Genomic DNA, 17038 nt, shown 5'->3' with positions numbered 1-17038 from the left:
GTATGACATGAGCATATAAGTAATTTTATAACAAATTTATCATTTTCTTTTTAAAAAATTTGCATGTTTAAGGTGTAATTAAGAAGAAAAAAATACATAAGAATTTGACAAAAAAATATTTCTTTTAAATTAAAAAAAAATGTAAACAACTCTCAACCATCATTTTTAATGTTCTATCACACTAATTTTGTGATGTTAGTAATTTATAACCTACCAACACATTATAACACAAATTGTTATAATGTTTACATACTTTTTTTAATTTTTTAATTATAATCTTAAAAATAATAATTTTTAATTTATTAATTAAAATGTCTTTTAATAAAGTATTATTTATGTATTTAATCCCCTTCTAGTCTAACGACAATAAAATGTGTATACTAACCCTAAATTTATGAGTTCGAGCCCGTTAGGTGACAAATTATGCGACTGGATTCGAATCCGTCAGGTGACAAGTTATGCGTCTGATTAAGTGTGTGGCATACTTACTTAATCCAAGTGAAAAGTTATGAGTCTGATTAAGTGTGTGGACTACTTACTTAATCCGTTTTAAAATAAAATAAAAAAATTATATTAATAAATTATAAATAAATAAAATTTCCAATATGAACCTATTTTAAATATTTGATAATTAAATATGTTCAATTTTTTAATTAATACCTTCTTATTTTATTGCATTAATTTTATCTTATTTATTTATTTAAAGTTTTATAAAATTTAATGTATTTAATTTGAAAATTTGTATTTCATTTATTAATAATTAAATATTTTATAATTAATTGTCTATTATTTCTAGTCAAAATTATATAACAATAACAATAACAATAACAATAACAATAACAATAACAATAACAATAACAATAACAATAACAATATATAAAAAAAAAAAAAAAAATGTACATATCAATATAAAACAAAACTAATAATTAAAAAAAGAGCATTATTATATTATGTACCATTTTCTTTATTCAAAATATAAAACAATCTTTTAAAAATCAATCCAAGAGTCTCTCACACCTCCATCTGAGTATAAAAGAAGTTCCACATGAAAAGAAATATGTTAACAACCTAGACTAAATCCCTAGAAGGATTCAGAACAACTAGCCCACCACCATGACTTTCCATTTCAATTTGATACTTTCAATAACAATAAAAACTAAGACCACATTGAACTAAACGCCTTAGTCCAAGCCTCTGGTAGCTATACCCGAAGTGGGTAAAGTGACTAATGAACCTAAATAAACAACAACAAAAAAAGAACCTAAAAAATGCAGAGCAGATCACTAAAGAACCTTATGGGGGTGTTGTCAGTCACAAAACTGTCTTTGTAGTTGCTAGCGAGAGCAAATCGTCAAGCTCCAGCCTATATTCGACGCCTCTAAGGTAATGCCCCAATAGCATGGACCTATAATATATTGTCATAAATACGCTCAAAATCAGACATGCCTTTTTGCAAAAAAAAAAAGAGGGGATATGTTACTGATTACTGAAATATATATAAATATACATACCAAAAGAGAAGACGAGCTAGGTAATCGCGATTCAAGGAAATCAGAGGCTGGTAGTGCAGAGAAGTATTGTTATTACTATTATCCACAATATCAACACAATCGTCTTCATCAACTACTTTTCCTCCACTTGACATACTTTCGGAGGGTGGTGGAGGAGGAGAAGTGGAATGCATTTTTGGCGAAAGGGTAGCTAGGAGACCATGAACTACTGAGTGGATAACTTCCTTCAATTCAACACATGTAGGTTCTGATAATTCAACTACCTGCTCAACACTTCTACTTTTGAGTTTTAAAAATATTGATGCAAATATGAATGGAACGAAATAAATACAATAGATTTGAGATAAAGCAGCAAAAAAATTAAACAATGAAAAACAACATCTGAAGCAGCGATAACACAACTTATCACTTACTTAAAACGATTAAGTGTTTATTTAAATTATGTTCAATTTGATAACTGTCCTTTAATTCAATTAGCAATTTAGAAATTAGTAAGACTGCCTCAACTCGGTAATATAATAAGAACGTCCATAAGACAACTTTAACCTCTAAAATTTAATCAAAATATGTCACTTTACAGATAAAATAGTCTGACTTTCTTGATATTAGTTCCACATTTTATCAAATCAGTTTACATATAGGTACTTAAAATGCAGATATTTTTATTTGGTTTATTCAACTTTTAATTTACCGTCACTTAACACCTTCGACACTTAAAGTTCAGTATGAATTCAGGATTCAATTGTTTCCAGTTGTTCTATAAATATTAAGTCAAAAACATCATGTCTGAAATTTTCATCTTGTATTGTCTTTGCAAAAACCATTATCATAAGATGGCTTCTCTCTCATTATTTTCTTTAATGATGCTAGAAAAGGTTAAGCTGACTGGAAAGGAACAGTCAACTCTAAAATTGCAGTGGCCTTAATTAGTTTAAACTGACATTATTAGTGCAAGGGTGAATTTATGAAATCAGACTTTCTATTCAATGTCCTCTAAAATTCAGTGATTGAAACAAAGGCGCTATGGTGAGAATTGGCAGCAAAAGCAATTTTGTTTTTGCTATGAAAGAAAACTACACCTGTAAATCTGTCACTACTGAGTAAATCAGGAAATACTCAAAGTTACTATAAATACATGTGTAGAGAGTGATAGCCCTTGTAATTGAGGCATAACAAGTTGTTATATGACATCATGGCCAACTAGCCTATTCTATTAGATTTCTTTTAAGTCGTTATATGATTCAGTAGATAAAATAGAGATAAAGGTGAGATTGTGAGAATAACAAACTGACAAATTTATTTCATAGCTTGTTACAACAACAGTACAGATCATATAGTACTTACACAAGAGAATATGCTTACTATTGGACCATAACATTTATTTAGGCGCCTTGTTAGGTAACATTACCCCTAAAATGTCTCTTGTTCTAATATTGTGTAATGAACTGGAAGGTATTAAGGGCACATGACATCAGTCGGTTTCTTTCATCGAGTGTAACACATGAGTAGAGACTTGAATTTGTCCTGATTGTGAAAAAGATAAACGAATAACAATAGAAAGTGAGTGCGGAGGGACTCACTTTCTTCCCACATCACATCCTCCAACTCCGAATGGGTTACGTCACCTCCTCCGAATGAGCCCACCAAACCAAGAATTCCTTTTAACCCCACTTTATCCCGTTCTACTAGAATCACAACTGACTCAAAAGCAATGCACTAAATTAGTCGGAACATGTGGAGTATCCGGTAAAGAAGCCACATTGTGTTTGAGCTGAGAAACATAAAAGACATCGTGATGCGGAGCATTGTATGGAAGGAGCAACTTATAGGAGGGCCCAATTTTTGATGTGTCAGTAGCTAAAAGAAAAACTGGAATATCGGTTATGATACGACGATACGTGTATCGGATACAGCAAAACACGTATCCGATACGTGTATCGGATACATTTTGGGCTTAAAAAAAAAGTTAAATGAAATTGCATAAAAAAAGAATTCAATAGTAACAATATTATACAGTTGTGAATATATATAATATGATTCACTTGTTGAATGATGATACACTAGATATATATTACAATCGAAATGTAGTTGTATCAAAGATCCTTACTTTCTCATTTCATCCTCATCACATATTTTTTATAGTAATTTTTTGAATATTTAAATAGATAACTTTTTGAATATTTGTCACAGATATTCTAAATGAAGTTTTGGAGATGGATGATAATTGTCCTTTATAGAAATTTGTGACAAAGATTGGAAAAGGATCAGGTGGAGAAAATATTACATGGTTATGTAATATATGCATTAAAGTGTGCAAAGGATCATATTTAAAAGTGAAAACACATTTACTAAAAATGAAAGACTTTGAAATTGCTAATTGTTTGGTTGTTACAAAAGATCAAATCAATCATATGGAACAACTTTTGAATGAAGCAGAATTGAGAAAGAAGAATGCTCAACCGAAACAATTTTTACTACTTTCATCATCTGTATAATCAAGTAATTTTACTTTGCAAAGTGACGATACAACAAAAAGGAAAGAAACACTTGAGCCTCTTAAAAAAGTTTTTAATCTAAATGTTAGAGATGAACTACATTCTGAAATTGCAAAATTGTTTTATACTGGTGGACTGTCTTTCAATATTGCTAGGAATCCACATTATGTTTTTGCCTTCAGTATGGCTATTCAGCGAACGATTCTAGGTTATCTTTCACCCGGATACAATTTACTGAGAACCACACTCCTTCAAAAAGAAAATGCTCATATTGAAAAGATGTTGGAGCCAACAAAAAATGTTTAGAAACAAAAAGGGTTAGTATTTGCAGTGATGGGTGGTTGGATGTACAAAGAAAACAACTTATCAATATAATAACGGTGTGTGAAAGTAGTTCTATGTTTTTGAAAATAATAAATTGTGAGGATGAGTTCAAGAATAAAGTTTTTATCTCTAATTTGCTTATTGATACAATAAATGAAGTGGGACATACAAATGTTGTCCAAGTGATCACTGATAATGCTCTTATATGCAAAGCTGCATGGTTACTTGTTGAGGCAAAATGCCCGCACATAATTTTTCAAGGCAAAACTTAGAATATGCATAACACAAGGTGTCCAAAATATGTGCGGGTATTTTGACTCAACAAGTAACCCCGCGGCTTTGCATAAAGGAGTATTATCAGTGATCACTTGGACAACATCTGTATGTCCCACTTCATTTATTGTATCAATGAACAAATTATAGATAAAAACTTTATTATTTAACTCACATTCACAATTTATTGTCTTAAAAAACATAAGAACACTTTCACACCGCCATGATATTGATAAATGGTCTTCTTGTACATCTGACCACCCATCACTACAAATATTAACACATTTTTGTTTCATAGCATTTTTTGTTGGCTCAAACATCTTTTTAATATGATCATTTTTTTTTTGAATGAGTGTGGTTCTCAATAAATTGTATCGGGTGAAAAATAATCTGGAATCGTTCGTTAAGTAGCCATACTGAAGACACGAACATAATGTGGATTCTTATCAATATTGAAAGACAGTCCACCAGTGTAAACAATATTACAATTTTAGAATGTAGTTCATCTCTAGCATTTAGATTAAAAAAAATTCAAGAGGTCTTCCTCTTCTTTGTTGGATCATCACTTTGTAAAGTAAAATTACTTGATGATACAGATGATGATGAAAGTAGTGAAAGTTGTTTCGGTTGAGCATTCTTCTTTCTCAATTCTGCTTCATTCAAAAGTTGTTCCATATGATTGATTTGATATTTTGTAACAACCACACAACTAGCAATTCTAAAGCCTTTCATTTTCAGTAAATGTGTTTTCACTCTTGAATATGATCTTTTGCACACTTTAGTGCATATATTACATGACCATGTAACATTTCTTCCACATGATCATTTTTCAATCTTTGTCACAAATTTTCATAGAGGACAATTATCATCCACCTCCAATCCTTGTTTAGAATATTTGTCATTACAAATATTCAAAAAGTTACCTATTTAAATACCTAAAAAATTACTATAAGGAAGGAAGAATGAAGACAAACAAATTTAATACTATTTTCACTTTTGAAAAATAACCTAATATACATACAACACTGCAAGGTTAATATGTTTTGGGTAGTGGGATGAATTGATCTTGATTGATACAACTACATTTATTATATATATATATCTAGTGTATCAGCATTAAACAATTGGATCATATTATATATATATGCATCAGCATTTAATATAATATATATATATATTAAATGAAGATCACAAGTACCAGATAGATAGGGAAGACGATTAGGCGATTCTTTCGATCCAGGCGGCGGCTTCGACAACTTCGATCAGGTTCGACGACGACGGATCTCAACCGTCTGCGGTGACTATCGATTGACGGCGGCGGAAGAGGACTAATGGAGGTTTCCGAGGGATAAAATAATCTATTATCGGTTTAGGGTTTTATTTAGGAGGCGTCCGAGAAGAGGTAAAAAGGATAAATATTGATACCCTTAAATATTTTTTTTTTTATGCAGTTTCATAATTAAACCTTTTTTTTAACTTTTACCAAAAACGTATCCGATACACGTATCGGAGCCGTATCCAAACCGTATCGGATTGGTCAACCCTACCTAAAGTCAATGATACGTGTTTTGCCGTATCCGATACGCATATCGTCGTATCGTATCCGATACTCCAAAAAAAAAATTGGAGTATCCGTGTAACATAGGAAGTAGTAAAAGGGTAGTATGATAATTATAATTAGTAGAGTAAGTTAGTAGCTTATAACGTAAGAGTGTATTATTTGGGGGAATGAATGAAATAACTTGAGTCAGGTTTATCTATTCTAAAGGCTTTAGGACATTCTTCATCTCATCTACCTTTCTTCTACAAATCCTAGATCTCTAGGCTGATGTGTAACACATTATCTCAGAAAGGAAAAAAATAAAACTGATTTTGTGATGATGCACATGAATACTAAAGGAAAAAAGAGGAACAAGAAAAGAGAATTCATATAAAACATGCAAGAGGTATCATATACAGCAATGTTCAATAATCTTTCAGAATTTCAAAATCATGTATGAGGATAAGTCAAAATCACATTGATCCAACCAGCACTAGCACCATTGCAATAAATAGATATATCAGTTCTAGGACATCATTGAGAGTATAGAAAAATCATGTGTTATAAGGAAACAATCTCAATGCCTTAAATACACTACTAACCTTCTCCGGTTCAAGTGACCTTAAGTAGTCTAGCAAATCATTCTTTTCCTCTCCAACAAACTGCTGCATTTGCAGTGCTGCAGTTTTTCGCTTCACCTCGTTAAGCTCCTTGGGTAGATGGAACATAAATTACATAATTAGTTGTTCAAAGAACACCAAAGGTACAAAGGGAAACTATGAAAACAACGAACCTATTTAAGCTTAAACTCGTAATTTGCCCTGATCTTTGTCACAATCACAAATCACATTGAAAAGTCGCCCAAAGATAAAATTGAAACTTTTTCTATTTTAGTTTGGTATAAGACTTATTATGGAACATGATCAGATTATTATGGATCATGATTTTAGTTATAGTGTAATTTTTATTACTTCATTTGTTATGCAAATCATTTTATACAATAAGAATCAATGTAATTTTTTATTTCATTTGGTATAAATAATTTTTTTGCTTATGAATCATGATTAGAATATTTTCATTATCATGGTAATTTTTGACAAACATAGCAAATGTAGATTTTACTTGATCATTATCAACATGAAAATATGGTATACCAAAACATCCCCACATTATCACACAAATAAAGCATGTCTTCAGCTATTGCTTTACTTGGTCATTTGCAAAACCTAGAACCTTTCACATTGTCTTGGCCAATGTTAAGAGAGGTTCCATCGAATTGTGCAAACACAATGCAACATATACGTCAAAGACAATAGTTGGAAAAATAACATACTAATGCTTATATTTAGACAAAATGCATGAGAAATCTCAAATTTATAGCGAACACTTATAGGGAAAATATTTAATGCCAATATAAATTTCTCAAGCACAAGTAGATGATGAGGCTAACCTCATTTACAGAAGATAGACGAGATTGCAAATGCAAAATGTATTGTCTAGCTTCAGGTGTAATTTCTCCAAGACCTTGAATAGTTGTGTCTTCAGATGAATTATCATTTCCTATACCAGAATTTAACATCCCATTTTTCCTGGAAGTTTTAACTGCCTTTCCAGAGTCATGAGTGTTTCCATGTTCGTCTAGTTTTGAATCATCTTGTTTTGGTGTCTCAAGACTGATTTCATAGGTATCAAAGTTCCTTTCAAGACAAAGTCTAAGTTCAGCGTTCCTTAAGGTATACCTGCAGAAAAAAGAGTCCAGTTCAACAAATTATTATAAGGATGTGTTTGGACGTGTATAACTGGAATTATAATTATAAATCCAATCTTATAAGAACTGGAATTAAATTAATTCAATTCTTATGTTTGGATAATCATAAAATTGTAATTCCGAAGTAGGAAGGATGGAATTGAAACTTAATATACATTCCATTCCATTGAAATTATATCAAATTCCAGTTCTTTAGTTTAAGTCATCAAACAAACAAAAGATTTGGAATTACACTCCCAATTTCAATTCTAATTTGGCCAGAACCATACAAAGCCCAAGTGAAGTTCTGTTTAAAGAAGAAAAAAAGGAAAATACCAACTGAAATATGTAATAGAAATAATGAGAAGCAATGATACAGTGCTCAGGCCTTAATATCAACAAATATAAGTAATATGTCTCTTCAGTAAGCGTCATACCCTGTCATCATAGAAGAAACCAATAACTTGGAGAGGTGTTCCCAAAGAGCATCAATAAAAACTTGAAACTGATCAGAAGGCAACAAACCAAGCATGCTTGAAATTGTCCTCTTCATAGCATCAATAGTAGTAAGAGACACATCCTTTTGGATAAAGCTCACATCCAAAGGTTCTATCTCTTGGACAAGGTCTAGCATGATAGATTTCTGAAAGAATAAAAAAATTATCTTATTCAAGTAGAACATCATTGTCAACAACTATGATTTTCCAGAAGTAGATGATGCATTAATTAAAATCACATATACGCGAACTCATTTATGATTGCTAACTCATTTATGCTTTGCTAAGATTAAGTAGTGACCAAGATTTATGAATTATCAAACTATGTTAGGTGACGACCTAAGCATGGAAAAACATGCAGCTTCACTACGCTCATCCACAATACAAATTATGCAATGACCTTTGAGTTTTATGTAGAAATTTTCATTCCCTTTCCGGAAAATAATAAAAAAAGTCGTACCTAAAGCACAAGGAGACCATTACATGTAAGCATTAGAGAAAGTGTCTACTATGTTGTATCGAACCTAGGCCTAGATGAGCCTCACATCGATGGGCATGACCTAAAAGCCCATTTTTGTTTTATAATTAGTTACATATTGTTAGCTACTTTTTTTCTTCTTCTGAGACTATGTTTATTTCCTCAAGGAGGCAAGCACAATATCCACCATGATGACCCCTTAATCAAGGTACTTTAAGTGGGAATCAAACATGAGACATCACCCCTCAAGTTCAAGACTCTTTCAATTTGAGCTACCTTATGTGGGTGATATTGTTAGGTTACTATTATAAATAGAGAAAGTAGCTAAAGTGTTTTTTTATCAGATTATATAAGTTACAAGATAAAAAAATAGTTCTCCCTCAAGCATAGGCTACTCATTTCTCAACTATAATATTCTCTAGTTGTCATCTCCTTTCTTCTATGAACCCTAGTATATCGTTACAAATGTACTCATGTTCTTTTTTATAAAGAAGTTATTTCCAAGGGATTATACCCATGATCAAACAAGGAGAGAGTGCTTAAACTAAAAATAGTTTCTCAACCCCTACAATAAGCAATAATGTTGTATTCATTCATCTTAGTAGTATCTTATGTCTACACATTGTCATACAAATTGACGATCTCCAAGTTCAAGTGGATCAGTGCTTGTACAAGAACTTGAAATTGACACCTTGAGTTTTCGTTGGCAGCTTGACTTGAGAAGTTTAATTTTTTAGGTTTTTTCTATGGTTTTCATTTTAGTCTTTCCTTGTGACTTCTAATGATTAATTCATGGCCACTTATGCCATGAATTGTGCTGTACTGATTTGGTTTTCTGCTGTGGTGCAATGAAATGCTGAGAACAAACTTTTATTCTCTGCCTGTTTACCTCTATACGTATTACATGAGTTCAATAACAACATCTTAATGAAACTATCAAAACCAATATGCATATTGATTCCACATAGTAAACTCATCAGGCAGAAAAAGGTAATTAAATCTCACAGTAGCTATATCATTGAAATCAGGCGTTTGTTGAAAGAATAAAAGTCATGTATACCAATGCTATGGAAGTATGAATAGTAAACAACATACCTTAGAGCGACAATTATCATTGTCAGAGCTGAAATCGCCGAAAGAAGATTGAGCAGAAGCAAAAGTAAGATTGGTGAAACTGGTCCGAGAAATTCTAGGGTTCTGGAAAGTTCGAAGAGTAGAGAGATTATAGGAGGAGGAGGAATAAAGGAGATGAGGATGATCCTGGCGAGGACGGGAAGATGAGGTTAGAGGAAAAGGAGAGAAGGAAAGGAAGGAAGTAAGGGTTGCCATAACGACGACCGCCTCACGTTCCTCTAGCCTTCTCCTCTCTCTCTCTCTCTCCTCTGGCCAAAACTACCGTCAAAATATAACCAGAAGGGGATAGCCGAGCAGTCAGACGTTAACGAACGGTTTAGGTAAGCGAAAAATAATAATTAAAATTATAGAGATAAACTAAATAAAAGTTTGTCTAAAGTGTTTTTATTCATAAATATACCAAATAATAATAAAAATAATAATAATAATAGTAATACTTATTTAAATTAATGGTTGAATAAAAACTTTCAATACTTATCTACAACTCACACAATATTTATTTTTTTTAAAATTATTACAACTCTAATGATTATTTGTGTGTAATATTAGAGTTTACTAGAATATTTTGATTGAAATTGGAGTTAATGCTTGGAATAATGGCTCTCTAGAATATATTTTCATAAAAAAAAACTTCATTTTATTTATATAAACAATTTTCTTAGATAAAAACTTACTCGATTTTAAATTTAAATAATTATTTTTCTGAAGAATAAATATTTAAATGATTAATTAGATTCGTCGAGAAAAGATAGAAAAAAAAATATAAAAAAATAACATACACAATTTGATTGGCTTAATAAATAGAAATAAAATCTCTTCTTATTTCACTTTGATTTTCTCTCTTCAATAGTACAGAAGTAAATAGCTAATATCACTTATAATTGTTTGATCCTTAAAAAAACGTTATAAGATAAAATAATAAATAATAAACTTAATTAAAAAAAAATATATAATTAACAACTTATTTCTAGAAGAAAAATAATATAAATATGAAGATACCTCTCATTTTCTTGTTTATGTTATTGTTTTTTACAAGTTAGTATCTAAGTCTCTCAACTCAATTATTAATTTTTTATCATCCACTTTTAAAATAAAATGCTAAGATATATAAATTATAAGTTTAATGCACAATAAGCTTAAGCTTAAGGGTACGAGGGATTTGAATCAAATAAACTATATCGAAAACAATTAAACCGATCAAACTGGATGAGTTATAATTTTGTTCGTTGAACCAATTCCAACATTTAGTTCATCGGTTTATTATCACTAAAATTGGTCTACCCAGACCACTAGAGTTAAAATGCTTTAAAAATAAACTTTATTACAAACTAAATTGTCAATACTTTAAAGAATATAAATAATAAGGTAAGAATATTAAATTAATTAAATGTATTAAAAGTTAAAGGACTTAATTGTACTAATAAGTTTATTAAGGACTAAATTTATAATTTTGACTTATAGGGGTTTATGACCTCTGTAATGAAGTATGATTTTTTTTAATTATATTGTTTCGTTTTCTCTCAAGCTTGGAACCCTAAATATATACGATTTCATAGTAACAAAGTGAAATTATTCATCGAGTTCAGAAGAAGCTTATGATAAATAAGAGACAACTCCACCGAACAAAGAGAACGATTTGGGGAAGGCAGAAAAGGCTTGAAAGATTCGACGACTTCAGGAAAAGACAAATCGACAAGTTCGGAAGACGAATCAAAGAGTTCAAAAGGCGAAATGACTAGAAAGAAAAGGTACAAGTACAATGATGATCTCCATCGTTATTCATAACTCTGACAACCCTGGTACAATAATTTGTACAACTATTTTTAATTACTCAAATTATATCAGATGGAGTAGTGGGATTTGTCTCGTTTTGGAAGCGAAATCCAAACTTGAATTTATTGATGGCTCGTGTGCAAAACTAATGAATCTTAAAACTTTAGCAATATGGAGAAAAGCCGATTATCTGGTAAGATCTTGGATCTTGAATACTGTAATAGATGAAATTAAGAGTAACTAATCATCTACAACAACTATTATTGATCTATGTGTTGATATCAAAAAAAGATATCAAGAAAATAATGGACCACAAACATTTCAGATATAGAAAACTATCAGTAATTTGAGACAATATTCATTGACTCTAAAAAAATATTGCAGTAAGATCAAGAAGATATGGGATAAGTTAATGATTTAAAGTCACTTGTCTATTGCAATTGTGAGCCACGAGAAAACTGTTGCCGCAAAATGTCAAAGATGGTCATACAGTCTTTCCAACAAGTTCACACAATTTCTAATGAGTTTAAATGAATACTATGACAACGCTCGACAATAAATTTTTCTAATAGATCCAGAAACAAGTATTTTTTTTTTAAATAAAAGAAGAATTAACATGACACCCCACAGTCATGACCTCCTTTTAAACTCAAAGCGCTTCCAGATGGAATCAAACTCGTGACATTTTAGTCTCTTAAACTTATTCTATGTTGCTAAGCATTGAAAGTCAACAAGAAGTTCAAAGTCTCATGAAGACGAAAATGAAAATTTTGTTATGCTAATGAGAGACACTATCAACATCAAATTAATCAAAATAATTAAAAGGAAAAGCAAAGGACATAACAATGGAAAAGGGACCAAATCCAACAACAAATATGCGTTCTATCAATATTACAAATCAATCGGACATGTATAAGATGGGTGTTTCAAGATGATTGGATACCCAGACTGGTTCAAAGTACAAAGAGATTAAGATAATATAAGAACTTTTCTAATGTTATTAATACACTTTTCTTAAACTATGAGGAGCAACCGGAATCTTCGAGTAAATGGAGAAATACGGACATGATAGATCTAAAAAAGATCTTGTCAAAAGTTGTCTCTTAGAAACAAAAGGAAAAGACACATATTTTGCAGGTATGTCTTCTACACAAGATTACTTTTATATTGATGCATATAGTTTAATAGAAGTGATAAATGAGGGAATTTGGGAGAGGGAATAGGGAAGGGAATGATGTGGCATCCCATCATTGACCGAAAAAAGGATAAAGGGTGAGGAGACAAAATAGAAAGAGAAAATTTGATAATTTTTCAGCCAATCAGATTGTGCCACATCATTCTATCTCTCATTCACTCTTCCAAATTCTCTCTCTTATCATTTATCATAGTTTAAATTTGCATAGTCATAAAGAAAAACCAATTTAGATTATTGATAGTGGAACTAGTTGTCAAATATGTACTATTTTTTTAATGACAGATATTAAGAAAATAACAAACATTCATTTATTCTTAAATGATGGAACAACAAAATATGTTAAACACACGAGTAATATTAGACTTGCTAACAAATTAAAGTTAATTAATGTAGAGTACTTTATTTTTCATACAACCTAATATATGTATCGAAACTTGTAAAAAATAGCAATATTAAGTGTCAATTTTCCTCTTCTGGATGTTTATTGTAGGATCCTAAAGATGGAAACATAGTAGGTACGGGACATCTATCTCAAAATTTATTTTTGTTAGAAAATTTAGATACCAAGTATGTTACTAAGAATAAAGTACATAATGTTTCTATTGATTTTCAAATAATGCATAGAAAGCTTGGGCATCCTTCTGATATTACCCTAAAACATGTTTCTGATTTTTGTAAAGATGAACATTTTCATTGTGATATTTGTCCATTGGCTAAATTATAAAGATTACCTATATTACATCTAAAACTACACAATATTTTGCACTTATTCATTTGGATATTTAGGGTCCCAATAATAAAATACCACTTATTGATTGTTTTTTTATGTTAACAATATTGGATGATTGTAATAGATGCACATGTACATACATGTTAAAAAATAAAGAAGTATCTATTCAGACATTCATAGATTTTCATGTCATGATTAAAACACAATTTAATTTTATGTGAATTTTTAAGTCATGCATGCCAATCATTTTTTAAAAATCATAGTATTTTGCATCAAAAATCTTGCATATACACTCCACAACAAAATGGGGTGGTAGAACTTAAGCATCGACATCTTCTTCAGGTTGCTCGATCACTAATGTTACAAGCACAAATGTCATTACATTTTTGGCCTTTTTCGATTTTGATAGCTACATATATAATAAACAGGACTCCTTTAAATATTTTAAATTGGGAATGTCAAATTTTTATTCTACATAGACAAAAACCATATTACTCTAATCTGAAATTTTTTGGTTATCTTTGTTATATAAAAAATAATACATCACACAAAAATAAATTTAAACCTAGAGGAAGGAAATGTATCTTTCTTGGTTATTCTTCAAGTCAAAAGGGATAAGAGTAGTGAGGTACTATAATTCAATCGTTCTTTTTTTTCCAGTTTGTGAGAGTAGCGAGATACTTCAATTCGATCGTTCTATTTTTCTTGGTTTGTGTAATAACAATGTATTTTAATTCAACCATTCTCTTTTTTTCCGGTTTGGATGAGTAGCGATGTACTCCAATCTAACCGTTCTTTTTTTTTAGTTTGTGGAAGTAGCAAGGTACTATAATACAACCATTCTCTTTTTTCCCGATTTGTGAGAGTAGTGAGGTACTCCAATTCAAGTGTTCTATTTTTTCTCAATTTGTGGGAGTAGCGAGGTACTCTAATCCATACTTCTCTTTTTTCCCGATTTGTGAAAATAGTAAGGTACTCCAATCCAACCGTTGTCTTTCCCGGTTTGTGGGATAGTGAGGTACTATAATCTAACCGTTATATTTTTCCCGATTTTTATGAGTAATGAGGTACTTCAATCCAACCATTCTCTATTTTCAGTTTGTGAGAGTAGCGAAGTACTCTAATCCAATCGTTCTATTTTTCTCGGTTTGTGGGAGTAGAGAGGTATTACAATCCAATCATTCTCTTTTTACTCTATATGTGGGAGTAGCGAGGTACTAAAATTCAATCGTTCTTTTTGGGGAAATTGCGAGTCTGAGGACTGGTGACTTACACTTCATTTGTTTTTTTAAAAGACCTCAAGTGTTGGCATAAGGGTCTTGTTTTATTTAGCGATAAAATTTTCCAACAAACTGCCATTATCCCTAGTCCATGACTTGGGTATTTCATTGCTACTTGCATTTTTTCAAAAAATGCCCCTAGTGTTTACATAGGGGCTATGTTGCACAGATATGGATACGATACGATACGGATACGACGATACGACAAATTTTGAAAATATAGGATACGATACGTTTAGGATACACAAATTATTTTTATTTTTTAATTTAAAAATAAATTAAAATAGAAATTCATATTCATTATTCATAATATATAATGTTTTTTCATATAGTATATTGATTTAAGATTTATTATATTAAATAGGATGGAGGCAATGTCAACTACAGAGCGAGAGAAGGTCCACGACAACAAGGTGGATACAATAATCGCCATCGACAACTTGTTAATGTTGAACGAGAGCCACCATATTAGCCTCCACGAAGATGGATTTTACCTAACCCTAATATGGGCTAACACTTCTACTTTTTTTTAAAAAATAAACTTTTCATTAAAAGAAAATTGTTGTGAATGCGAAAAGTATTCAAAAAGAAATAAAAAAAGCTGCAAAAGAAAAGGGAACAAAATCAAAGAAAATTAGATTCCAATAAACTCAAAGGAGTCTAATCCGTTGTATATTATTTTCTTCTTGATAGTTGTGAAAGTAAGGAAAATGAAGCCTTTGATCTTAACAATGTCATGTTTTTTCCCTTGAAATATTCTACGATTCATTCCCACATAATAGGGACGAGGCTAACACTGCTACTAATTTAGTTCAATAATATAAGTATATAAATAAATAAAACTTTGAATTTTATTGAGAAAGCACTTTCGTCGGGAAAATGACTTATGCTTCTGGGTGGGAAACGAATTTAAATATTAGGGCTATTATAGTAGGAAGTCTGCCGCAAAAAAAATATTCCTTTCATTATTTGCAAAAATATTTTCTCAATCATGATTCTCTCCTCTATAGAAGACTCTACTTTGGTGGATACCTTTTTCTATTAAGGTATAATACTACTAGATTAAAAGTGCAGTTCTAACTCTAACTGCATTAGTATCACATTCTCGGACATTTTTGAATTATCATAGTCAATAAAAACGCGTGCAAAGTTTCGAATAGTTCACCAAGTAGCGAGAGTGCCCTCCCAATTAAGTACGACGATTATAATCCGACCAACGGTTACCGATCTGAATTGTCCTGTTTAAGGAGAATTTTCTCTAGTTTGACCGATGATGGGGCGGGAATAGAATTTGTGTTTTTGCTCTTATTCCGTCCCGAACACTAATAAAACAATTAAATATATAAGATCACCAATATATTTATGTATTATTCATATTTTATAAAAGTTTTATATTTATTTCCTTATAGTAATATGAATTTTTAATATATAACATTTTATATTATATACAAAAAAAATGTAATTTTATCACTGAAATTTTTTATTTTTAGATGATGAAGTATAAATTATGCCCCGCGGGGATTTCCTGAAACCGAACAGGCCGAGGAATGTAAGTCCACTTCCCGTCCTAAACCACTCCATTGTCATCCCTACTCTCAATGATGAACATGAACAACTTTGAAGAGTCGCCAACGTAACTCTTGATCAAAACCAACAACTAGTTTACCCTTAAAACTTAGTTGTTGAGCCATGTGAAATCCTGGTTACAAAACTAGATTAGTATCGCTCGCTCAGGTCACTAGTATAATAAATAATTGTATAAATGTCATATTTAATATAAGCCAAAATAATGTGATCTAATGTGAAATTAAGTTTATAGCTTATGGGTGTATTTATCATTAATATAAAGTGAGGATATCTAAGTGGCATTTCTAATTCTATGAAGGGGCTAAATTAGAAATAACATAACTATATTAACTAACTTATTGTTGGTTATATGTAAAGGTAATGGTCTCATTTGAAGTACGACCAATTCTCATTTGCGTCCCCATCAACAGATAGAGAAATCTATTGACTTACTCATCAAATGAAAGAACAATTCCACATAAAGAAAGTCTAAAG

General features: G+C 30.9%; 1 protein-coding gene across 1 annotated transcript; it reads right to left on the bottom strand.

Annotated features, from left to right (window-relative positions):
- Nucleotides 1–986: 986 nt before the first annotated feature.
- On the bottom strand, nt 987–10276 carry LOC124919580. Its single transcript, XM_047459849.1, has 6 exons — nt 9961–10276; nt 8328–8533; nt 7594–7882; nt 6746–6853; nt 1512–1774; nt 987–1405 (listed from the first exon to the last, which is right to left on the bottom strand). The coding sequence occupies exons 1-6, from the start codon at nt 10192–10194 to the stop codon at nt 1312–1314; spliced, it is 1194 nt and encodes a 397-aa protein (XP_047315805.1). The 5' UTR covers nt 10195–10276; the 3' UTR covers nt 987–1311.
- Nucleotides 10277–17038: the final 6762 nt, after the last annotated feature.

This window comes from Impatiens glandulifera, chromosome 1, assembly GCF_907164915.1.
Source record: "Impatiens glandulifera chromosome 1, dImpGla2.1, whole genome shotgun sequence".
NCBI classification, from domain to species: Eukaryota; Viridiplantae; Streptophyta; class Magnoliopsida; order Ericales; family Balsaminaceae; genus Impatiens; species Impatiens glandulifera.
Note: the sequence above shows the minus strand (reverse complement) of the source record. Positions and strands in the feature narration are given on the sequence as shown.

Coding starts and splice junctions, on each gene's coding strand:
- LOC124919580 (XM_047459849.1), bottom strand. CDS start 10,194: ATGGCAACCCTTACTTCCTTCCTTTCCTTCTCTCCTTTTCCTCTAACC. Junction 7,883..8,327: donor GTTTCTTCTATGATGACAGG/GTATGACGCTTA, acceptor TTTTTTCTGCAG/GTATACCTTAAGGAACGCTG. Junction 6,854..7,593: donor GTCTATCTTCTGTAAATGAG/GTTAGCCTCATC, acceptor CATCTACCCAAG/GAGCTTAACGAGGTGAAGCG.